Raw genomic sequence first — 26,208 nt, 5'->3', positions numbered from 1 at the left:
TCTAATTTTTTTATTGGAAAAATTCAGTTAAAAAATTATATGAAAAATGAAAGCTTCTTTAAATTTAATAGCTAGAAAGTGCTGTAAGTTAAAGTTATTTATACCACCTGGCTGTGAAAGTTAAAGTCATAAAATAGAGTGCAAGTGTTTATTTTTGTATCTTAAAGATGTCAACATACCACTTTTATTTAATTTTTTATATTTTAAATTAAAATTTTTTAATTAAAAAAGATATTTCACTTTTAAAAAATATGGCGCTAATATTAAAAGCTATTATTCAGATCTTAGTTTCCTATCTTCAAAAAAGGTTAATGTAAAAAGCTGAAGAAGGACATCATTTCTGAATTGGAGTATCCTGGCCTGGGGAGGGGGTGTACGTGTGTGCTGGAGAGATGATTCCCTACAAAAAGAAGTGCTATTACTAGCTCCAAATGAAAATGAATAAGCTATGAGAAAAACCTCTTTGCCAGGCAGAACTGAAAAAAATTCCTCACTCCTTCACACGCACACACAACTGAGTTTGTCCAAACCATGTCTTCTCTTTTTATAAATTCTCACACAACGCCCCTCGCCCCCAACCTTTCCCAGCTTGTGAACAAGAACCAAAAAGCCCTTTGGTTTCTAAACATAATTCACAACAGTAAGAAACACCTGAAATGGACTGGGGTTAGCAGTTACATCTGTGGGCTGGCACTCAACACATTTCAATGAGCAAATGAACTGCTACAATCATTCGGGGGTGCTTATTAAGTTCCCCTACACTAGTAAGAAGGTAGATCTTACTATGTGTATCAGTAGCCATTAAGAAAATAAATGAAAGCAAACCAAATCCTACCCCTGCCCCCCTCCGCAGAGCTGAAGGATGCTGCTGGATTCCAAAGCTGGCCATGAATTAAATTATAACAAGCAATGGGGAGTGGGTGTCATGTGATGGGCCTCCCACCTGCCTGGCTCCTCTGCTGTCTGAACAGCCCGTGTTCCGAGTCAGGTACTGTGAACTAAGGTTCTGGCTGCTGACCCTCTGGGTGCATCAGATGCGCAAGGATGGCTCTCCCAGAACTATCACCTCCTCACCCAGGAAGTGGTGCCAGATGAACTCGGCATTAAGGATCGAGGCTTGCAGGGGGCTTTGTGAGGGGTCAGGAAGCAGATGCTTACTGTAGATCTTACTTTAAAAAGAGAGGGACCTGTTCTCAAACAGTTTAATACTTCATATGAGATGCGATGGGGAAATGTGCCTGTCCTAAGATTGTGCTATTGAGTGGAATGCAGAAATAAGAGGGAAAGACTCCTAGACTCTTTGTATAAAATATACAGGTTAAAGTCAAAGAAAAAGTGAAGACACTTGTTGATGTATTTTTCCTAATGATCTCAGATCAAAGGATCTCAACTTTATTAGTGATTTTCCCCCATGCTGTTTTGAAGCCTTATGCATATAAAGTAGTTCTTTAAAGGACTCAAAGTCTGTGATCTGGAAATCACTGATGAAACATACTCTAAAATATAAATAAGCAAACAAGCAGATAAATAATGTGGAGGAAAAAATAAAAGACTTGAACAAATAAAGATAAGGTGTGTTTTGGGACTGGAAGCATACATACTATAAATAAGCTGATGTTAGTACTTCCCCAAATTGATTTATAGTTTTAAAGCAATTCCATTCAAAATTCAGAGGAGTCTCCTTATTTTTCTGGGTATCTGACAAAATAATTCTCAAGTTCACTTGGAAAAATTAAAAGCATGAAGAATGAGAACACTTCTTATGAGAAAGGCTGGTCCTACCAACTATAAAGCTTATGAACTAAGGACAGTGTGATGTGGGCTTAAGAGACAGGTCTTGGAACAGACAGCAACAGCTCCCAAAACAGTGAGTGTAGTTGTACAAATGTAATATTCGGATAAGGAAGGAAGCTCAAATCCACGGAAAGGGGAGGATTATTCAGACAACTGGTTGGCTATATGTGGGCAGAAGTCAATTTAAGTCTTACCAAAATAAAATCTGAGATGGGTTAAATAAAAAAACAAACACAGTTAAATTTTTAAAAAGTCAAATCATACCCCCCACAAATCCCCCACAGCTTTGAGAAGAAAAGGGAAATGAGTATATCAATTCTCAAGCCAGAAAAGGACGATTAAAAAACACTGGACAAACCCTGAGGGGATATTCCTCACATTAAAAAATTTACAAATTTCTGTATGTTCCCTCCAAAAATCAAAAGGAAGTATAAATGCTATAATTACAAGAGATTAATCATATACTGCGATTAATTAGAAAAACACTGAGACCTCAGTGTTCAAATGATTCAGTTTACAAAAGAACTATAACTGCTCAATAATTGTATGAAAAAAGTATTTCTTCACCTATCAAATCAGCAATAATTTTAAAAATTATAATTAATACTGGTAAAGGCACGTTGTAACTTTGCCAACAAATCTATAAATTGTTCTGATCCTTTTGGAAAATAATTTGGCAATATGTAAAGATCCTTTGTTTATGTAATTTAACTCTTGGGAGTCCATTCCAAAACTTTAGTAGCCATGAGTGAGCATCACATTTTAAAAAATATTTATTTAAAAAACTGTGCTGGGGCTTCCCTGGTGGCGCAGTGGTTAAGAATCCGCCTGCCAACGCAGGGGACACGGGTTCGAGCCCTGGTCTGGGAAGATCCCACATGCCGCAGAACGGCTGGGCCCGTGAGCCACAACTACTGAGACTGTGCTCTAGAGCCCACGAGCCACAACTACTGAGCCCGTGTGCCTAGAGCCCCTGCTCCACAACAAGAGAAGCCACCACAATGAGAAGCCTGCGCACCGCAAGGAAGAGCAGCCCTCACTCACTGCGAGTAGAGAAAGCCCATGCGCAGCAATGAAGACCCAAACGCAGACAAAAATAAATAAATTAATTTAAAAAAACAAAAAAAACTGTGCTAAAGTATACATAATATAAAATTTACCATCTTAATCATTTTTAAGTGTACAGCTCTAAGTGGCATAAGCACATTCACATTGTTGTGCTACCATGACCACCATCCATCCTCAGAACTCGTTTCATCTTGCCCAACAAGCAGTCTGTCCCCATTACACACTTCCTCCCCATCCTCTTCCTCTCAGCCCCTGGCCACCACCATTCTACTTTCTGTCTCTACGAATGTGACTACTCTGGGTACCTGATACAAATGGAATCATGCAGTTTTTGTCCTTCTGTGACTGAATTACTTCACTCAGCGTAAGTGTCCTTAAGGTTCAGCCATGTAGTAGCGTGTGTCAGAATTTCTTCCTTTTTTAAGACTGGATAATGTTCTATTATAGGGGTACACCACATTTTGTTCTATCCATCACTTGACAGACACTTGGGCCATTTCTGCCTTTGGGCTATTGTGAATAATGCTGCTGTAATATGAATACATAAATATCTATTTAAGTCTCTGCTTCCAATTCTTTTGGGTATTCCCAAAAGTGCAAAGTCTGGTAATTGTATTTTTAGTTGTTTGGGGGACTGCCATGCTGTTCTCCATACTGGCAGCATCATTTTACACTCCCACCGGCAGTGCACAAGGGCTCCGATGTCTCCATATCCTCACCAACACGTGCTATTTTCTGTTGTTTGATAGTAGCCATCCTAGTGGGTGTTAAGTGGTATCTCACTGAGGTTTTCATTTGCATGTTCCTAATGATTAGTGATGTTAATCGTGTTTTCATGTGCTTACTGTCCATTTGTATATCTTCTTTGGAGAAATGTCAAGTCCTTGCACTTTTTTTTTTTTTGGCTGCATTGGGTCTTCATTGCTGCACGCGGTCTTTCTCTAGTTGCAGCAAGCAGGGGCTACTCTTCGTTGCGGTGCACGGGCTTCTCATTGCGGTGGCTTCTCTTGTTGCGGAGCACAGGCTCCAGGCACGCAGGCTCAGTAGTTGTGGCTTGCAGGCTCTAGAGCGCAGGCTCAGTAGTTGTGGCACACGGGCTTAGTTGCTCCGCAGCATGTGGGATCTTCCCGGGCCACAGCTCAAACCCGTGTCCCCTGCATTGGCAGACGGATTCTTAAACACTGCGATAGCAGGGAAGTCCCCCTTTGCACATTCTTTTAAACGGCTTGTTTTCTTGTTTAGCTGTAGGAGTCCTTTATAAATTCTGGATGTTAATCCCTTATCAGATAGATGATCTCCAAATAGTTCTTCCCATTTTGTGGGTTGCCTTTTCACTTTGTTGATTGTGTCCTTCGCTGCACAGAAGTTTTAAATTTTGATGTGGTCGAATTTATATGCTTTTGCTTTTTGTGCCTGTGCTTTGGTGTCATAGCTAAAAAATCACTGATAAATCTAACATCATGAAGCTTTTCCTCTATGTTTTCCTATAAGGTCTTTGATCCACTTTGAGTTAATCTTTGTGTTTGCTGTAAAGTAAGGGTCCAAGTTCATTCTTTTGCATGTGGATATCCATATTTTCCAGCGCCATTTGTTGAACAGACTGTCCTTTTCCCAGAGTGGGTGGCACCCTTGTTGAAAACCATTTGACCATACCTGTGACGGTTTATTTCTTGGCTCTCTTCTACTCTATTGGTGTATGTGTTTGTTTTTACGCCAGTACCACACTGATTCGATTACTGCAGCTTTGCAGTACGTTTTGAAATCAGGAAATGTAAGGATTTTGTTCTTCTTTTCCAAGATTGTTTTGGTTATCCAGGGTCCCCGGAGATTCCATGTGAGTTGTAGGATGAATTTTTCTATCTCTGGAGAAAAACACTGTTAGGATTTTGACAGAGATTGTATTGAATCTGAAGATCTCTTTGGGCAGTACTGATGTTTTAACGATATTAAGTCTTTGAATACGTGAACACACATTGGCTTTCCATTTACTGGTGTCTTCTTTAATGTCTTTCAGCAATGTTTTGTAGTTTTCAGCATACAAGTCTTTCACCTCCTATGTTAATTCTAAGTATTTTATTCTTTTTGAGAGCATCACATTTTTATTTATGATTCTAAAATACCAGAAACAACCTTAATGTCAAAGGGATTATCCCACACAGTGAAATATTACACATCCATCAAAAATATTTATGAATTTGTAAAGTAAAAATATACGTGAGAAGGGCAGTGTATAATTTTTCAGAAATAGTATGATTATAAAAAGGAACGCTCTCAAAATATCAACAGTAGTCACTGTGGAGTGTTATGGTTATGGGTAGTTCTTCTTTCTGAAACTTCTCTATATTGTTCAGTATTGCTAAAATAAGCACACAATACTTTGATGAAAATTAAAAGTAACAATTAAAAAAAAGACATGTAGATTAAGTTACAGCAGAGAGAATCCCTTAGTGAATGCTGCCTCTCAGGCACAGGCTAAGAACACAGAAAGGGCTGTGATGGGAACCCAGGAAATATGATGCAAAAGATTTATGGTGATGCATAAATGAGATCAAGTATGTAAAAACACACAAACAAAAATTAGCCTAAACTAGGCATGACAAACTGAACCAACAAATTACAGGATGTTGACTCCCGTCTTGAAGAATCCATTACGGACTCCTTAAATTTTTACTGCAAGTTTGCACTGAATCAATAGGCTCATCTAAGCTCTCGAGGTTCAATTAGCCGCCAGAGTACTTTCCTCACGGAGGAAACAAGGACTCAGCAAACACACCGGAAGAGGCTCACGTGCAGCCCCATCACTGGCTTGGGCATAAGTCTTCACTGCCTACTCAGGGAGAGGCCGCCTGCCCTCAATAAGTCCAGGCTGGTTCTTCTCTCCTCACCTGTAAAGGGCCTGTCTGTGATCACCCTACCGCCATGGCTTTTAGAAGGCACAAATGTCACCGAGGGAGTGGGGAGCTCAGGAGGGTGCAGCTGCCACTGAAGGAGGGTCCCACCGCACGTCGCTCCAGCCAGTACAGGGAAGGTGCTGGAAGCAGTGGACACTGTAGCACTTGAAGAGCAGGGTCTCGACCCTGGGGCTGTAGTGTGAGGGTGCCGCAGAGCCACTGACGGGGAAGTCTTCCTCTCCCCTCTCTGGGCCACAGGTCTCTTCCCCGTCAGCCTCAGGACAGTGCCTGGCACACAGCAGGCGTTCCATCAAACTGACTGAATGAAGGGCCGAATCAAGCAGTAACACCCAATTCTGATCCTGCAAAACTCCCTCACCACTCTTTATACCTCATCCCCGTAGCGCGTAACCAAGAGGGGTACGCCATCTAACCACCTGCAGCACGACACATCCCACCCCCTGCATGCAGAGCCCCCATCCAGGCTCCCAGCACACCCTCCACTGGTGTCTGTGCCCAGCCCTCATGCCCCCCATGGCACCCTCCAGCCACGCTTCTGGACTCTCCTATGACAACCTTCCTGCCGCTCTGCAGGGCTTGAGCTAACTTGGAGGAAAGGCGCCTTTCTGGGCTCAGTGCAGAGCTCCTTCCAGAACCGAAAGTGGGCAGACAGACCACAGCTCTCAGTGCGCCCGCCCGTCAAGGATGCAAACACAAGCATCTCTGTACTGCACAAAGATGAAGGTTGAATAGGAGTTATTCTTTATTCTCTGCGTCCTCTGTCACTTTATTTGGGTTTTTATTTAAAAACAAACTGCCATTTGTAGGTAGCATTTCTGAATAAAACTTTCACATTTTCATTTCTAAATTCAGCTGAAGGTTTTAATTTTCATCTCCCCAGGCAATTTTACGGGCAAGTTAAGTATGCTCATATTTTAGTGAAGAAGGTTTACAGTTTCTTTCACTAAAAGAAGGTTCTGTCTTGGGGGCTTCCCTGGTGGCACAGTGGTTGAGGGTCCGCCTGACGATGCAGGGGACACGGGTTCGTGCCCCGGTCCGGGAGGATCCCACATGCCGCGGAGCGGCTGGGCCCGCGAGCCACGGCCGCTGAGCCTGCGCATCCGGAGCCTGTGCTCCGCGGCGGGAGAGGCCACAGCAGTGGGAGCCCCGCGTACAGCAAACAAACAAACAAACAAATAAACAAGAGAAGGTTGTGTCTCGAGCCCAGAGAGTTGTGGTGTCATAACTGCAAGGCACTGACACTGCTGGCAGAGCAGACACTTAACCGGAAACTACACGGGCACGGGTGATGCACAGTTTGTTCGGTAGGATATCTAACCTAAAAAATTTGGCTTCACTTACAGTTTAAAATAGACTTCTTCCTTAGGCAGATCAAAGATACCTAGCATTCAGCTGTGTTCAAAGGTTGCCAGGGCACTTCTACTTGCCAACAGCAAGGTCAAAGGGACAGGCGCCTGCTGCCCTGTTGATCTGAGCGAGTCCTGCGAGTGGTTTAAAAGGGTGGACGAGCTTATCCCAGGAAAGGCCAGCGGAGGCGAGCGGAGTAGACGGTGTAAAATCTGCCCCGAGTGCGCTGCTGGGAGACCTTCGCTTATTTTTGTTCTTGCCACAGTTAGGCTGGAAAACCTTTAAAGCCAAAGCAAGCCCTCACCCCCTCCCTTGTTCCGAGAAGGTAGGAAACCCACACGAAGTGCACAGAGCACACGTGACACCCCAAAGTGCTGTCGTGTGGACTATTAGCAACAAACCTCACTTCACAAAGAAGAACCTGAGGCGCAGGGAGCCGTGAGCCTGGGAGGGGTTCCAGCCCCACGACAGTTCTGAGAAAATGGAAGGACATGGGAAGGACAGGCAGACGGGCCCAGAGGGCTTTTCATTCCTTCAGCAAACTTGTGTCTCGGGGATCCGTGGCAGATGCTAGACTGGGCACCAAAACAGCCTCTGCCCTCAGTGACACTTTAGACAGGGCAGCGTGTGGTGTGTTCTGCAACCCGTGTCCATCATGATGAACAGATACATGGTGCTCCATCCACACGATGGAATGTTATGCAGCCTTAAAAAGTAGGAAGAAACTTCTGTAGGATTCCACTCATAGGAGGCCCCTAGAGGAGTCAAAATCACAGAGACAGGAAGTAGAATGAATGGTAGGTGCCAGGGGCTGGGGGAGGGGAAGAGGGAGGTATTAACAGGCACAGAGCTTTTGTTGGGGACGATGAATAGACAGTGGGGATGGGCACACTGAATGTGAATCTAGTGAATGCCACTGAATTGTACACTGGCGAATGGTTAAAGTGATAACTGTTACGCTATGTATATTTTACCACAATTTAGGACAAAAGATCAGGCAGGCTTGAGCCAGCCAGGGTGGCTCAGAAAACACTGGAGGAGGCAGAGCCAGCAGGGCGCGCGAGAAACCCAGGCCTGGAGGGCCTGTGCGGTGGGCAAGGGCACGCAAGCAAGGTGTGTGCGTCTGTGTGTGACGTCAGGTGCCGGGAGAAACCCAGGTGAGGTCTGGGGAAGGCCTGAGCTAGACATTAAATGTAAGAGTACAGCTGCCAGTTGAAACCTACTCCCTGGGTTCTTCCCAGAAGGGGCTTGCAGGGTATGACAGGCAGACGCCCGAGACCGGCCCTGGAGTAAAAGCCACGTCTGTGGCCTGACAAGGGTGGACAGGAGGGCGCCCTAGGGCCAGCCTGCGGCTCGAGGCTGGGCTCAGGCTGACATGAGACCAGCTCTCAGCTGTTCACAAGAGCAACATCCATGGCACCTCCGCTCCCCAGCTACCGCCAGAACAAGGGTCAGGGTCTGGGTCTGGGTCTGGGTCTGCGGCCTCCCTAAGAGCAAGGGCCACCTCCGGTCACTGTCACTGTCCTGACTACCTCCCCATGCTCCAGGCAACCCAGGTGGTCAGTAAATATTTGCTGTGAACTGGCACCTGCCTCACCAAGCTGAAAGTTTCCTTCCATTATTGCGGGCAGTCAAGAGAAGACACAGAATCAAACACGTGCCAGAAACAAGACTGATGAAAGCTGAGTTTCTGAACCCACGAGAATTAGAGCAGGCACTATGGTAACTTCTCACATTGCATTTTTATTCTTCAATGAATGGGCAAGAGGTAAAGTTCCTGTAAACAGATGCTAATTCATTTTTAAGCAGTAAAAAATGATGACTTGTATGGTGAGACTTTCAATTGTATCAGAAAATAAACTGCTTTGAATGAGGTTGAAGTATTGTATTTTCACAAAAGGAGGGCAAGACATATAAATGTTTAACTGCCATTCAAAAGCCAATTTTTAAAAATTCAGGTAAGTTCTCCCAACAGTAATGTAACTTCTTTCCCAAATGGCCTAACACTTAGCAATTCTAAATTTCTGCCCCAGGGTCTCCAGTTAACATTAGGCCCTAGTTGTTTCATTATAACTTTGACTTCTCCCTAGGCCTTTCTTTCCTAAAACAAGGAGAATGGCCTCAAGAAACAAAGTCCTTGATTCATTAGTCACCTAAAAAAATCGGTCTCTTCATTTAACACTTCTACCTTCCAGACCGAAAGTATTAAAAGAAAGGACTAACTCAGAGAAATCTTTGAACGAACAGGGCCTGAAGACTACATTCAGCCTCAACGTTAAAAAAATAAAAACAGGAAACATTATTTTCCACTTAGCGAATGACTTAAGCATTTAAATGGCCTCAGTACTAGAAAGGTGCAATGGGACAGACAGGCACCTCCTGCGCTCTGGGCAGAAGTATTCATGGTGCAACCTCTCTGGACAGCACCTCTAAAGGGTTCTTGAAAACGCGTGGCCTTTGATCAGTACTTCCCTTCCTTGATTCCAGCTTAAGGAAAGGTTCAAAAGTGTGAACAACAAAAGATTTACATTAAAGTACGGTTTACAGCAGCTGAAAACCACGGGAATAATAAACGGTGTTTAAATCATGCTCCTATTTCCATTAAAGTCAGGAACAAGACAAATATGCCTGCTCACACCACCACACGTAACATCTTACTGGAATTTTCAGTCAACTCAGGAGAAAGACACTAAAGGTATAAGATTTAGAAACAAAGAGGTGAGATTGCTTTTACATGTAGATCTCATTAGATACCTGAAAACATCCAAAAAAATCAGCTGAAAAACTAGTGCAAACAATAAGATAATTCAGGAAGGAAGCAGGAGGTGAAAGCAAGATGCAGAAATCAACAACCTCCAAATAAACGATTAACAATTATTTAGAAGACATAATGGAAGAGGAGATCCCATTTACAATAATAGAACCAATAATGGAATATCTGGGCACACACTTGCTAAGAAACGTGCAAAACCCACACGAGGGAAACTTAAAAACCCCCCAAAGGAAATGAAAGTGGCCTTGAACAACTGCACACTACGCTCTCAGAAAGGGGATTTGAACATCCTAAAGATGCCAGTCCTCTCTGGACATTTTAAAAATTTAATGGAATCACAACAAATATATACCAGCAGCTTTTTTTTTGCAATGAAATGAGCCAATTCAAAGCTCCTACTGTTTGTAATAATATCATTATTGTTGTCAATCATTTTAATATGATACAGCAATAATTACGTCAATGAAATTAGAAATAAAGATTTTCAGTGTAAGAGATAAAACTATGAAAATTCAAGAAACAAGTGAAAACACCACCATGTTATGAATGCACAACTAAACATATATATATATTTTCTAGAATACATGTTTATGTTCTAGCTCCCTCCACTGAGAGCACCTAAAAGCAACAGCAGTCCAGTAGCAATGAGCACCCACTAGTACCCTGATTTTGGTCTCTAATATCATTCCCCACTGAAAGCAATCAGGGTTCGTTGAAAAATGGCTGATTCCAAGTCTGGGGCAGGGAAGGTACAAACAAGCCTGGGGGGACATCTTACTGTGTCAGAAATCAAGGAAACAAAAATAAATGAGGCCATGACAGCAGCTCGTCCAAATATCACACAATGGTTAACATTATGCATCTGCACATAAAAAAAGAGTATGGGGGCTTCCGTGGTGGCGCAGTGGTTAAGAACCCGCCTGCCGATGCAGGGGACATGGGTTCAAGCCCTGGTCCAGGAAGATCCCACATGCTACAGAGCAACTAAGCCCGTGTGCCACAACTACTGAGCCTGCACTCTACAGTCCGTGAGCCACAACTACTGAGCCTGCGTGCCACAACTACTGAAGCCCATGTGCCTAGAGCACATGCTCCACAACGAGAGAAGCCACCGCAATGAGAAGCCCGTGCGCCACAACAAAGAGCAGCCCCCGCTCGCCACAACTAGGGAAAGCCCATGCGCAGCAACGAAGGCCCAACGCAGCCAAAAATAAATAAATAAAATCTTAAAAAAAGAGAAGAAAGTATGATTTTAGTAGATTAAAACACACTGACATCAATGAAACACATAGTGATATTCAAAAAAGAGAAAGCCAAAAAAACATTTAGTTTTCACCATTTGAGGGAAACTTGTAACTGAAAGGCAAAGAATTAAGCTTACCCTCACTTTCCAGTAGGAGCTGTATGTCAAGATAACCAAATAGCTCTATTTAGCGAGAAATAGCTCTGCTTTTAGAAGAATGCCAGATTAAACGTTGAAATCTCTAGAGAAACTATTGACTCAGGCAAAGATTATCAAGTGGTGTCTAAAGCATTAGCATATGGTTGATGGGGAACAGACACTGGCAGGGTGCCAAAATATACCTTGTAGATTATCACTAGTACTTTTGAATTGCAAAGGGAAATACTGTACAATGGAGAGATCAATTGGTCACCAACCTACTGTAATACAGTGGTAAAATCTAGCATCACTTTTGCTAGTCATCAGATAGGATGCATCTCTCACAATAAAGAAACTATCTCCTGAGTTACACAGCATCACCCCTGATATATTCTATCCAAAAAAGGTTTCCATTTTCAGGAACTATAGGGAATAAGGGGATACTTTACAGGACAATCATCTTGGCTAATTTAACAAGTCATAAACTAGTGCTGCGGTTTATGGCACTCTCAGACTAGTAGTGACACCAGGTGTCTGGCAGAAGCAAAAACAAATCCCTGCTGAAGAAGATACTTTTATCCTAGGTTTCAATTTATTTCAAATATTTGAGTACAGTGACCAGCATACACTAAAAAATAGTCAGGTACACAGGAAATAAGACACCGTGAGCAAAATGTGACAAGGACTTCAGATGTTGGTAATATCTCACGGACTATAAAGCAGCTGTGCTGACTAAAAGAAATCACAAATTTGATGGTTTCTGCAAGGCAATAGGAAAATATTTTTAAAAAGTCACAAAGCAGGGGCCTCCCTGGTGGCGCAGTGGTTGAGAGTCCGCCTGCCGATGCAGGGGATACGGGTTCGTGCCCCGGTCTGGGAGGATCCCACATGCCGCGGAGCGGCTGGGCCTGTGAGCCATGGCCGCTGAGCCTGCGCGTCCGGAGCCTGTGCTCCGCAACGGGAGAGGCCACAACAGTGAGAGGCCCGCGTACAGAAGAAAAAAAAAAAAAAAAAAAAGTCACAAAGCAGATTAAAAATAGAACTTCCATAAATGAAAAAAGAATATCTGAAATTTAAAACTTTGTGGCTGTATTTTATATTTCATTTTTCTAGTAACTTATTTTTACTCTATTTTATGAAAGTACTAGTCCATGGTGGGTTGAAAATTAAAAAGAAAACTGGTCCTTCACCATGGATAACGTGAAACTCTGATCAAGAATACAGCACGACGGGCTTCCCTGGTGGTGCAGTGGTTGAGAGTCTGCCTGCCGATGCAGGGGACACGGGTTCGTGCCCCGGTCTGGGAAGGTCCCACATGCCGCGGAGTGGCTGGGCCCATGAGCCATGGCTGCTAAGCCTGCACGTCCGGAGCCTGTGCTCCGCAACGGGAGAGGCCACAACAGTGAGAGGCCTGCGTACCGCAAAAAAAAAGAAAAAAAAAAAAAAAAAAAGAATACAGCACGTATAGTGAGATGGATGGACCTAGAGTCTGTCATACAGAGTGAAGTAAGTCAGAAAGAGAAAAACAAATACCGTATGCTAGCACATATACATGGACTCTAAAACAACGGCACTGCTGAACCTAGTGGCAGGGCAGGAATAAAGACACAGATGTAGAGAACGGACTTGAGGACGTGAGGTGGGGGGAAGGGGAAGCTGGGAAGAAGTGAGTGAATAGCACTGACGTATATACACGACCAAATGTAAAACGGACGGCTAGTGGGAAGCTGCTGCACGGCACAGGGAGATCAGCTCAGTGCTCTGTGACGACCTAGAGGGATCGGATAGGGAGGGAAGGAGGGAGGTTCAAGAGGGAGGAGGTATGGGGATATATGTATATGTATAGCTGAATCACTTTGTTGTACAGCAGAAACTAACACAACATTGTAAAGTGATTATACTCCAATAAAGATGTAAAAAAAAAGGGGGACTTCCCTGTTGGCGCAGTGTTTAAGAATCCACCTGCCAATGAAGGGGACACAAGTTCGAGCCCTGCTCTGGGAAGATCCCACATGCCACGGAGCAACTAAGCCTGTGTGCCACAACTACTGAACCTGTGCTCTAGAGGCCACAAGCCATAACTACTGAGCCCACGTGCCACAACTACTGAAGCCCGCGCACCTAGAGCCCATGCTCCGTAACGAGAAGCCACCACAATGAGAAACCCACGCACCGCAACAAAGAGTAGCCCCTGCTCGCCGCAACTAGAGAAAAGCCCACGTGCAGCAACAAAGACCCAATGCAACCAAGAGAAAAAAAAAAGGAAAAACCCCATTAAAAAAAAAGAATATAGCACGGTTAGTCACAAAAAGGTTGAAAAATACAACCTTAAAGAAAGATAGTAAATGAAAGATTCCAATACACATCTGATTAGAGCCAAAGGGGGAAAATAAAGGAAACTAATACAGAGATAACTGAAGAAATAACGGCTGAGAACTTTCTACAACTGAGGAAATATAACAATCCACAGATTCAAAGTGAATGGCAAAAAAGACTGATAAAAAAGAAATCTATACTTGGACCCCTGGCAGTGGAATCACTGAAAAAAAATCAATGTCATAGTCAAAATCAGAAAAGTGGCCAGAAATCGCAAACAGTACTTTCAAAAAGAATGAATCTGGGGACTTCCCTGGTGGCACAGTGATTAAGAATCCGCCTGCCAGTGCAGGGGACACGGGTTCGAGCCCTGTTCTGGGAAGATCCCACATGCCGCGGAGCAACTAAGCCCGTGCGCCACAACTACTGAGCCTGCACTCTAGAGCCTGTGAGCCACAACTACTGAGCCCGTGCGGCACAACTATTGAAGCCCACGTGCCTAGAGCCCGTGCTCTGCAACAAGAGAAGCCACCTCAGTGAGAAGCCCGCGCACCCAACGGAGAGTAGCCCCAGGTCGCCGCAACTAGAGGAAAGCCCGCGCGCAGCAATGAAGACCCAACACAGCCAAAAATAAATAACTAAAATAAATTTTTAAAAAAAGAATAAGAATGAATTTGGCTTCTCAATACTAATGGAAGTCAAAAGGCAATGAAATACTTATCTTCAATGTACTAAAGGAACACAAAAATCTACAATTAGATATTCAGTGGTTATCTTTCAAGAAAGAGGGCAAATGAAGACATTTTCCAGATAAACAGTTTGCCACCAGCAGACTCTTATTAAAGAAAATTCTAAATGATGTATTCAAACAAGGTTTTGACCTCTGATGGAAAGTCTGAGATGCAAAAAGGACTGAAGAATAAAATGATAAATACACAGATAAATCTAAATGGTCATCAACAGAATAAAACAGTGATACTGTTACGGAGGACTTAGAAAGGTTGGAATTCAGATACTCAGCGATGGAGGGGTCTGAAGAGGTGGCAGCGGCAGCCTTCCTTTTCTGAGGTACGATTGACATAAAACATTATATAAGTTTCAGGTGTACAACATAATGAGTTGATATTTGTATGTACTGCAAAATGATCACCACAGTAAGTCTATAGTTAATAGTTAATATCCGTCACCATACACAGTTACAAAATTTTTTTTTCTTGTGATGGGAACTTTGAAGATCTACTCTCTTAGCGGCTTTCAAATATTCAATACAGTATTATTAACTATAGTCACCATGCTGTGCATTATGTCCCCATGACTTACTTATTTTAAATGCAAGTTTGTACCACTGGACTTCCTTCAGCCATTTCGCCTACCTCCCCACCTCCTGCCTCTGGCAGCCATTTTTTAAATTAATAGACTTTAATTATTGGGTTTACAGAAAAGCTGAATGTCAAGTACAGAGTTCCCATACCCCTCTCCACCCTCCCCTAGTTCCTCCTATTATTAACATCTTGCAATAATGTGGCACATCTCTTACAACTGATGAGCCCATATTGATACGTTACTGTTAATTAAAGACCACAGTTTCCATTACGGTTCACTTTGTACATTCTATGGGTTTTGAAAAATGTAAAATGCCATGTATTCACCATGACGGTAACATATGGAGAGTTCCACTGTCCTAAAAATCTCCTGTGCTCTGTCTAGTCATCCCCGCATTCTCCCAACCACTGGCAACCACTGATCTTTTTACTGTCTCCACTGCCTTTTCCAGAATGTCATATAGTTAGGATCATACAGGATGCAGCCTTTTCAGATTGGCTTTTTTCGTTTAGTAATATGCATTTAAGGTCTTTCCATGGCCTGGTAGCTCATTTCTTTTTATTGCTGAATAATATGCCATATTTTGGATGTATCACGGTTTGTTTATCCATTCACCTACTGAAGGACATCCTGGTTGCTTCCAAGTTTTAGATATTTTGAAAAAATTGTGGCAGAGTTCTTTTTAACCACCCCAAATTCTTGCATAAAATCATACAGTGCAACCAAGCAGGCAAAATCAAATACCCATCGCCAACATCTACAACAAAATTAGGTGAAAATGTATCCCCACAGACACGTGAGCATATAGGAGAGCCCACCAGCAGCCACAGGCTCGTGTGCTATCAGTGTCTGGGGGAAGAAGGCAGAGAGGAACAACGGGTGTCCTCTGGAGCTGAGAACTCTGAGACAACCAGTGAGCTGGGTGAACCCACCTGAGAACAGCGGCTGAAAGCAGAAGGGGTCTGTACCCCACAATGGATGAGGGCAAGGAGTCCGCAGCCAAGACTGAAGGGGCCCTGGGAACCCTCAAAATTCAGCAGCCGTAGCTTCCTTCCAGAACTAGGTCACACTGGTGAGAAACTGCTGGGAAGAGAATCCAGACTGAACAGCAGAGGGGCAGGAGAGGAAATGGAAAAAGAAGGTATACTAGTAGGGGAAGAGAAGCAAATCAGGGCTCTCAGGAGGTAAGCCAGCACATTTTAGAAAGTTTCACAAAAATAACCGAAGCGAGAGCTCTAGAGCCCAAGCTCCTCTCCTCTAATTTCACACACACACGAGCCTCAGGAGGGATCAAAGCCAAGTCCTGCATGGAGTTCTTATAAGGAAGAAGCGAAAAGGAACTCAACGACACCTACGCAGCAGTAAGAGCATGACAGGGAGACATCCCACAAAGACATTAAAAACTACAGCCTAATGTTTCAAGGTGAGACAAAAGACATTAAAGGAATAGCATAATGTCAAAGGACTACATGAATATTAATAGAAAAACTCAGAAATAGGTAATAACTCTGTAAAGAATTAAAAACAAAGAAAAAATAATTTCGGAAATGAAGATTAACTGAAAAGAATACAAGAGCAAATAAGCACAACATAAAATGCCTTACAGGGAATAGTACATAAAAAAGAGAAAAAAATTAAATAAAAAAGGAATGATAAAAACCCAGAGGGAGACAACAAATATAAAAACAGGCAAAGAAGATTCAATATTTATACAATAGGAGTCTCCACAGGAGTAAACGAAAGCAAGGGAACAGAACAAATCCTCAAAATAATAATCCAAGAAAAAGAGATTTGGTACTACATATTTAAAGAACATAGCATGTATGTGGGAAAGTCAACCCAGAATGATATATTCTGAAATTACTGGACTTTAAAGAAGAAAAAAACCTGTTCAGGCATCAAAGCAAACAGACCAAGTAACTTGTAAGATAAAGAAAATTAAACTGACATCAGAGTCTGACAGCAGTGCTTTATTACAGAAGGAAGTGGAGGAACATCCTTAAGATACTCGTGAAAAGAAAACATGAACCGAGGACTTTCTATCCAGACATTCTTTGAAGTCTGAAATAAAAGTCTCCTAGAGAGGAAGCTTCACACCAAAATAATGAGGAGTATCAGCACAGAGACTGGAGGTGAGCGTCAGCTGTATATTCCCGTGGAGAACGAGTGTAAACAGGGATGGGAGGGAGAGAATACAGTTTGTCACGACTCTGTGCTCTGAGAATGAAAACAGAGTTAAACTATAAAAAAGGGGGAGGGGGAAGGAAATGAGAAGATGCAAAAATTTTAACCTTTCAGTCGTCATACTGGTCACAATGTTGTATTATTTTTCTGAAAATACACTGTGTATAATGTGGGATAAAGTAAATGAATAATTATCTGGTATTTAAGTTCTATTTATTATCACTGATGTCCTTGAGAACCAAAAATCTCAGTGTGACAAAAAGGAGATATAAGACAAGTTAAATAAATGCCTACAAACCTGCATTTGAATGGAAAATATCAGTATGAACTCCTGATGTGCTATATCCTGAAAAAACCTATTTTCTAATTTGGTCTACTAAAAAGTCCTGTAAACAGTGACCATTCCAATAGCAACGAGAATCCTAGCACCCAGACTGTGGTCTTGAAATATCATTCCCCACTAAAAGGCAGGATTTCTTGGACAAATGACTGATTCTAAAACCTATACAGAAATGAAAAGAGCCAAGGCAATTCTGAAGAAAAAGCTGAAGGACTTACACTACCAGACACCAAGACCTCCCAGGGTGTGTTAATGTTCTCCCGACACAGCTCAGGCAGCCAGGGGAACAAAACAGAGCCCAGAAACGGGTCCGCACAGTTGATGGCACTTTATTTACAACAAAGATAACACCACAATGAGTGAAGGGTGACCTTTTCGACAAGGGTGCTGTGCCAGACGGAGAGCCACACGGGAAAGGAACTGTGACCTCTAGCATCACAGCAGACACAAAACTTAACTCTACCTAGACTGTACAGTCCAGTGCGAAAGGTCAAAGAAAGTTTTAGGAAAAAAGACATAAGATAACATCTTCACTACTCTGTGGAAAGCAAAGATATATTAAACAGATCAAAGTACTCTCAAAGTGCTAATGCCTTTGAGAGTGAAAATTCAAGATAAAAGAGTAGAAGAAAATGTGCAATTCCCATATCTACAAAGGACCTATATCTGAACTCCTACAAATCTATTTTTTTAAAAATCTTACAACCTAGTAGAAAGAAGGGCCCAAAGACTTAAACCAGAACTTCACAAAATAATATATCTGAGCAGACGATAAACCTACAAAGAGATGCTTAACTTCATTCATCATCAGTTAACTTTGAAACCAGCTCACCAGAATGGCTAAAATGAAAGCCAAACTACAGTGGAACGAAGTATTTGCAACACATATATAACCAACAGAGAGCTCATATCCAGAATAAAAACTCTTTAAAAAAAATTAAGAGGGCTTCCCTGGTGGCGCAGTGGTGGAGAGTCCGCCTGCCGATGCAGGGGACACGGGTTCATGCCCCGGTCCGGGAAGATCCCACATGCCGCGGAGCGGCTGGGCCCGTGAGCCATGGCCGCTGAGCCTGCGCGTCCGGAGCCTGTGCTCCGCAACAGGAGAGGCCACAGCAGTGAGGGGCCCGCGTACCACAAAAAAAAAAAAAAAAAAAATTAAGAAAATGGCAGTCCAATGGAAAAGGGCCAATAAACATTTGTAAAAGCACCTGACCTCATAACAGAAGTGCAAATTAAAACAACAGTGAGGGGCTTCCCTGGTGGCGCAGTGGTTGAGAGTCCACCTGCTGATGCAGGGGACACGGGTTTGGGCCCCGGTCCGGGAAGATCCCACATGCCACAGAAAGCTAGGCCCGTGAGCCATGGCCGCTGAGCCTGCACGTCCGGAGCCTGTGCTCCACAACGGGAGAGGCCACAACAGTGAGAGGCCCATGTACCGGAAAACAAAACAAAAAAAACAAAAAAAAACAACAGTGAGATACCACAATGAGATAGCACGGTACTGGCATAAAACAGGCATATAGATTGATGTGATAAAACTGAGAGTCCAGAAATTAAAGTTTACATTTATGGTCAATTGGTTTTTGATAAGGATACCAAGGAAACTCCATGAAAAAACAACTTCTGCAACAAATGGTGCTGGGACAACTGGATATCCATGTGCAAAAAGATAAATGTAGACTTCTACCTCACATTACACAAAAAATTAACTTGAAATGGATCGCAGACCTAAATATAAGAACTAAAACTAGAAAACTTCTAGAAGAAAACACAGGAAAAAGAACTTTGTGACCTTTAGTTAGGCGAAGAGTTCTTGGATACAACATCAAAAGCAAGATCTATAAAAGAAAAATGTGATAAATTAGACCTCATCAAAATTCAAAATTTGGGGGCTTCAAAGACACTATTAAAGAGTGTAAAAAGTCAAGACAAACTGGGAGAAAATATTTGTAAATAATATACCTGATAAAGGACTCATATCCAGATTACATAAAGAATTGGCATAATTCAGCAATAAGAAGATAGGCAATTTAAAAATAGGCAAAAGATCTGACAGACATTTCATCAAAAAAGATATACAGGGACTTCCCTGGTGGTCCGGTGGTTAAGACTCCACGCTTCCACCGCAGGGGGCACAGGTTCGATCTCTGGTTGGGGAACTTGGATCCCGCACGCCACGCAGCACGGCCAAAAAAAACCCCACAACATATACAAATGGCTAACAGGTACATGAAAAGATGCTTAATATCTGTAGCCAGTAGGGAAATGCAAATTAAAACCATAAGGAGATAGATACCAGTACACACCCATAAGAAAGACTATAATCAAAAAGACGATAACAAGTGTTAGCAAGAATGTGGATACATCGGAACCCCATACATTGCTGGTGGGAACTTAAAATGGTCTGGAAGACAGTTCAGCAGTTTTTTTAAAAAGCTAAACATAAACTTACCACACAAGCCAGCAGTTCCACTCCTAGGTATCTACCCAAGAAAGATGAAAATATATGTTCAAACAAAGACTTGGGGCCTCCCTGGTGGCGCAGTGGTTGAGAGTCTGCCTGCTAGTACAGGGGACACGGGTTCGAGCCCTGGTCTGGGAGGATCCCACATGCCACGGAGCGGCTGGGCCCGTGAGCCACACCTACTGAGCCTGCGCGTCTGGAGCCTGTGCTCCGCAACGAGAGAGGCCATGACAGTGAGAGGCCCGCGCACCGCGATGAAGACTGGCCCCTGCTTGCCACAACTAGAGAAAGCCCTTGCGCAGAAACGAAGACCCAACACAGCCAAAAATAAAAATTAATAAATTAAAAGAAGGCTCAACATTTAAAAAAAACAAAAAAACAAACAAAAAAAGCAAAGACTTGTATTCAAATGTTCAAAGCAGCGTTATACGTAATAGCTAAAAAAACAACTCAAGTATCCATTAATTGCTGAATGGATAAATAAAATGTGGGATATTCATATAATAGAGAATATTATTCAGCATTAAAAAGAAACAAACTACTCCAAGTAGATGAACCTCAAAAACATTACATTAAGAGTCAAATGTAAAAGACTACATATTGCCGATTTCATTTATGTGCAATGTCCAGAAAAGGCAAATTTAGAGGCAGAAAACAGATCATTGGTTGCCTGGAGATGGGAATAGGAGTGGGGATTGATGGCAAATGGGCATAAGGTAATTTTTTTGATGGGTGATGGAAATACTCTAAAACTGTATTGTGGTAATGGTTGCACAACTCTACATAGTTATTGAAATCATCAAAATTTCCAATTACAGTTAGTGAATTTTACAGTATGTAAATTATGCCTCAATAAAACTCTTAAAAAAAGGCTATGATTTGAAAAAAAGAAAAGAAAATCTATGGATAGAGCTGAAGTTATACTCAGAGGAATACATGGCTTTAAGTGAACTCTGTATTTAACTTAATAAATGAGGAAAACAATAAAATAAAACAAAACAGGGTAAGTCATTAAGATAAAAGTGGAAGTGAAATATATTGAAAACGAAATAATCAAAAGAATAAATGAACTCATAAGGAGGCATCACCACCACAGAGGTAAAAGAAATTAAAAGATTCATTAAAGAACACAATGTACCACTCAATACGTGACCTACCCCACTCTAAACTGACCTAACATGGAAGGAATCTGCAGATTTATCACTGAGCGAAGCACTAGGCCCAGCTGAGTTCTAAAGCAACCTTTTCACCCTATGTCATGTACTGTAAGATGTATCTGTTATTCCACATTTGGTTTTTGCTAAAATCGGGTGCATTTTACAGTCCCTGTCATCAGATGGCAGCATGAGAGAGTGGCCTAAAAATGTACAGACTATCCTCAGGAAAGATCACAAAGTGCCCGTATCAACACATTTTAGATCTGACAAAATACAGTAGTACAAAAAAGGAAGAGAACTACGGCCCAGCTTCACACAGCAGATATGAAAGCAGAGGTTAACGAAAATTAATAAACTGAACCCAGCACGTAGAAAAGTTATAATATACTGCGGCAACACTGAGGTTTACCTCAGTAATGCACGGATAGCTCAAACCCAGAAAGTCTATCAACACAGCAATTATTAACGTAACATCTTAAGGAGAAAACTCATATGGCTGGCACACTTCAGCAGCAGTGCTACCACAAGACCAACCGGCCAGGGTGGTGCTGCTAAGAGCCGTGCAAAGGTGAGCCATGGAGCAGTCGCAGGCTGGGTGAAGGCGGTTTACCAGAAACCAAGGGCCGTTTTCACATGAAATGAGGAAATGCTGAAGCCTTTCACCAAAATGGGAGGTAACAGGGAGACCTGCTCTCACCTCTGGTATCTCTGTGTTACCGGCCCTAGCTAACGGCATAACAAAATTAAAACCACCAGTGTGTGTTGGTATAAATATTGGAAGAGAGGTAAAAGTATCTAGTTAGAAAGGACAGGACTACATATGCAGATGCTAGTAAAAAATTACTAAGATCAGTAAGAAAATTTGATACGGTGACAGAATAAGAAAAGATTGAAAAAACCAACAGCATTTCATTAGATTGGTAAGAACTAACTAGAAGTAGAAATGAAAAAAATATAACCCCATCACAAGAGTGACAAAAACTATAAAGCACTTAGGAATAAATTTAATGCAAAGGTGAAGAATCCCAAGAAAATCATAAAACCTTATAAAAAGTCAGAAAACAAGACCCGAAAAATGGAGGTGATGCACCAGGTTCCTAGATGGAAAAAGAGTATCATAAAAACATGAATCTTCCCCCAGTTAATGCAATTCCAATCAATTCCTTTTTTTTTCTGAACCAGACAAAATTACTTTAACATGCATAAAGGGGCGCTAGTATTTTGGAACAGCCAAGAAACATGCACCAAACAAGGCCGGTGAGGGGCACGCCTCGACCAGTGTGAAATTCTGGATATGGGGGTGTGCTCCTTCCGGCAAAGCACATCCCTGATGGGCACTAGGGACAGGGCCTGGACCCTGAAGGCTCAGCAATAGCTACGGGAAGCCTTTTCCACCCCCGACATTTGAGTGTTCCGGCTGGGCCTCCTCGGGGCCCCGGCAGAGCAGGCTCTTGGTTTTGTTTGATGTGGTCCCCCCGAACCTAGAGCAGGGCTGGTTTCCAAGTGTCCCACACAATATCTGATGAATGAATGAATAGCATCAGAAGTATGGACTATCTGGGAGGGGGAGACTCCTCAAAAATGACCTCGCATGCATGTCATCTACTACAAAGCTAAACCAAATATAAGCCAGATACAAGCTCTGCAAAATGCAGCGAGAGGAGAGCCTGGATTCCTAGCAAGTGAGGGGCCAGAAATGCATCCGTGAATCCACAAGTCCCTCCCTCTCTCCACTACTCCAGCCCTCCACCCCTCCCTCTCTCCATCGACCCCTCCCCCTGTCCAGCAATCCCGGACACCCGCACTGAGCTCTGGCTCTCTGCCCTGCAGTGTGGAAGGCGCTGGAATACACCTGTAGAGATGACAAGCTTCCTGCTCCAAGTTCATACGTGATGAAAATTAACTGTAGAAGACCCACTGCTATGAATTTAAGGTATGAAAATTGTCTGATGTTTCATTACACTAGTCTTATATTTTAGTAAACATAAAAGTGTTCAGGGCTTCCCTGGTGGTACAGTGGTTGAGAGTCCGCCTGCCGATGCAGGGGACACAGGTTCGTGCCCCGGTCCGGGAAGATCCCATATGCCGTGGAGCGGCTGGGCCTGTGAGCCATGGCCGCTGAGCCTGCGGGTCCGGAGCCTGTGCTCCGCAACGGGAGAGGCCACAACAGTGAGAGGCCTGCGTACCGCCAAAAAAAAAAAAAAAAAAAAAGTGTTCAGAGGTTCACATTTGATTTTGGGGTCCTTACCCTATTTCCCCAATAAGGTTTTATGTACTTCAAGATCTCCTAGAGGAGCACTTTTAGGGGTTGAACACCCTCAGACGGAAAGGGGTGGCTGTGCGGTTTGGGGGGAAGTTTGAAGCAAAGAGCACTGTCCCCTGACTAGTCTCAAGTAGGAAACCCTGGGTAGAGGTACTCCCCCAATGACTCACAAGGAGAAAGTCCATAGAGGACTATCGTTAGAGCCCTCACTTCCCCAACACCAGAATAATGAAGAGCTTCTACCACAGCTTTTACAATTACTCTACTTGTAGTTACTCCTTTCTGAATTTCTGGAGTTCTAAGACAAATGAAAGAGGAGAATTACTTAAAAGAAAATTGGCTAGCTTAATTACAATTAACAGGAAATGATTTAAAGTCTTTGCTCTGCGTGTGTGTTTTTTTGAAGTGTTTTGTACCTGTAATGTACCCATGATTACATTTTTATCTTAAATAGCTCTGGAATTTGAAATATTAGTTGGTTAAGTTAGTGACATTCAATCTAAAAAAACTGAATAAAGAAAAAAAAATAACCCTACAGAACTTAAACACAGCAAAGGTACAAGAAACTAGCAAACTATCAAAAGGTTACTCTTTCCCCTAAATGGGGAAACTTTTAACTTTTGAAAGATGAATAATAAAAATTACCTTTTAAAGATGGTAGTTTTTGAAGTTCTCTATTATTGCTGGCGCTACACCTGGAAGAATTTTGCCGTTTGTCTTTCTTCACTACGGGCTGAGGGGCTGGCACTTTTATTTTACTAGATACTGCAGACGGGGCAGCAACAAGGTTGTTTTTCCTGCTGGGAATCTGTTTCCAAAATGAAAACAAAAACAAATGAGTACGTCAAATGGTTGTATTTTATAGCACAATTAGCATAGGCAAAAAATACACATAAAAATGCAAGTTTTGGGCTTCCCTGGTGGCACAGTGGTTAAGAATCCGCCTGCCAACGCGGGTACACGGATTCGAGCCCTGGTCCGGGAAGATCCCACATGCCGCAGAGCAACTAAGCCCACGAGCCACAACTACGGAGCCCACGTGCCACAACCACTGAAAGCCCGCGTGCCTAAAGCCTGTGTTCCGCAACAAGAAAAGCCACCGCAATGAGAAGCCCGTGCACCGCAACGAAGAGCAGCCCCCGCTCGCTGCAACTAAGACCCAACGTGCAGCAACGAAGACCCAACGCAGCCATAAATAAATAAATAAAATAAAAAAAATTTTAAAGGCAAGTTTTGCTCTGGGATAGTCTCCTTCACACTACTGTAAACAACTTAACCCTTTATAGTTGCTGGAGTCTGAGGCTACATCCCACCCTACCAATGCTACATTTCAAGAGACGTCACAGATGTACCTAATTTCCCGTATCTTCTTTCAAACTTCTTACTTATAGGTTGATGATAGTGACCCTCCAAAGATGTTCACATCCTAATTCCTGGATCCTATGAACATGTTTCCTCACTTGGCAAAAGGGACTTGGCAGGTGTGATGAGGTTAAGGATCCTGGGATGGCAGATGATCCTGGGTTATCAGGAAGGGCCCCACGTATTCACACAGGTCTTTGCGAGACAAGAGAAGGCAAGGAGGCAACGAAGCAGAGGTCAGAGGATGGAAGATGCTATGCTGCTGGCTTTGATGACAGAGGAAGGGGCCCTGAGCCAAGGAGTGCAGGTGGCCTCTAGAAGTTGGAAAAGGCTAGGAAACGATTCTCCTCTAGAGCCTCCAGAAAGGACTGGCCAGGCTGACACCTTAATTTCAGCCCATTTCAGACCTCTGACCTCCAGAACTGTAAGATAATGAGCTTGTGTTCTTTTAAGCCATTAAGTTTGTGGTCCCTTGTACAGCACCAACAAGCAACTAGTATAGTTGAATACCTTATAAATGACAGCTTTCCCTGTTTGCCCACATTCAGCCCTCAAAAACCAGTAAAAAGGCTACAGAAAGGCGCTTTCCTCTTGAGCAATAGGAAATGCTCGTTTCTAGCCTCTTTCCTTGCATTCGTCTCCAGGCTCCAGATTCAGTGCGCTCATCTCCAGACTGCTCCGTGACAACTAGGCTGTCCCACGACGTGCAGCTGACACGCAAGGTGAGGAACATTGCCAACACTCAAGCAGAGGCGGTGGATGAGTGTGAGGGCACATGCAGCAGAGCCGGGGGTCCCCTGTCATCCGTGCAGGCTCACGGGTGGAGCTTGGCTGTGCTCGGCCCCAGCAGTGACGGCTGACAGCCACCAAGGTGAGTGTCCGCTGTCAAGATTCTTTGTGCAACACACTCCCTCCTCCCACACCCTCCTGTCTGCCCAGGGATGGACTCTGGATGTGCACACAGGCTCTTTTAAGAAGCCCATCAGACTCGTCCTAGAAACACGAACCTGCCAAGCCCCTTCCGATGACACAGCGCCAAACAGACACACTGACTGGAGCCCCCAGCTACAGGCTCTCATCCTTGACAGGGATTTTTACTAAGAACTGAGAGCTGCTTTGTTTTTTAAGAAGGTGCTTAAGAATATCTGGGAAGAGTTTTCCAAGGTGCCATTACTGACCCGCACAGACAGGACTCCGAACCGCGAGCCAGGGCCTGGCTCCCTTTTCTCCTGCAGCCAACAGTCCCTTCCTCGAAATGCGCTTTCTCGGGCTCTGACCACGATGTCTGTCCTTCTTTCCACCTAATCATGAAAGCACGGGCCTTTCTTCCTTACAAACACCGTCCATAACTCTCCTCCTCCACGGAATTCCCCACGTGAAAACCATCCCGCACAGCTTTCTCTAGACGCCCCCAGAAAGCCCCAGCGGTTACCCCACGGTCTCCAACAGCCCCTCCTAGGAGACGTACTCGTTTCCAACGTTGTTACGTACACACACGTCCTGCACACTGAAGTCTGTTTCCTC

General features: G+C 43.3%; 1 protein-coding gene across 4 annotated transcripts in view; it reads right to left on the bottom strand.

Annotated features, from left to right (window-relative positions):
• PPP2R5C (protein phosphatase 2 regulatory subunit B'gamma) overlaps positions 1-26,208 on the bottom strand; it is a 133,751-nt gene that overhangs the window by 94,733 nt on the left and 12,810 nt on the right. For all 4 annotated transcript variants that reach the window (XM_082619738.1, XM_082619740.1, XM_082619741.1 and 1 more), the window contains exon 3: positions 23,968-24,130. In XM_082619738.1, coding sequence (XP_082475864.1) covers positions 23,968-24,130 — 163 coding nt within the window. The remainder of the gene's footprint in view (positions 1-23,967; positions 24,131-26,208) is intronic.

This window comes from Mesoplodon mirus, assembly GCF_964341445.2.
Source record: "Mesoplodon mirus genome assembly, chromosome: 4".
NCBI classification, from domain to species: domain Eukaryota; kingdom Metazoa; phylum Chordata; class Mammalia; order Artiodactyla; family Ziphiidae; genus Mesoplodon; species Mesoplodon mirus.
Note: the sequence above shows the minus strand (reverse complement) of the source record. Positions and strands in the feature narration are given on the sequence as shown.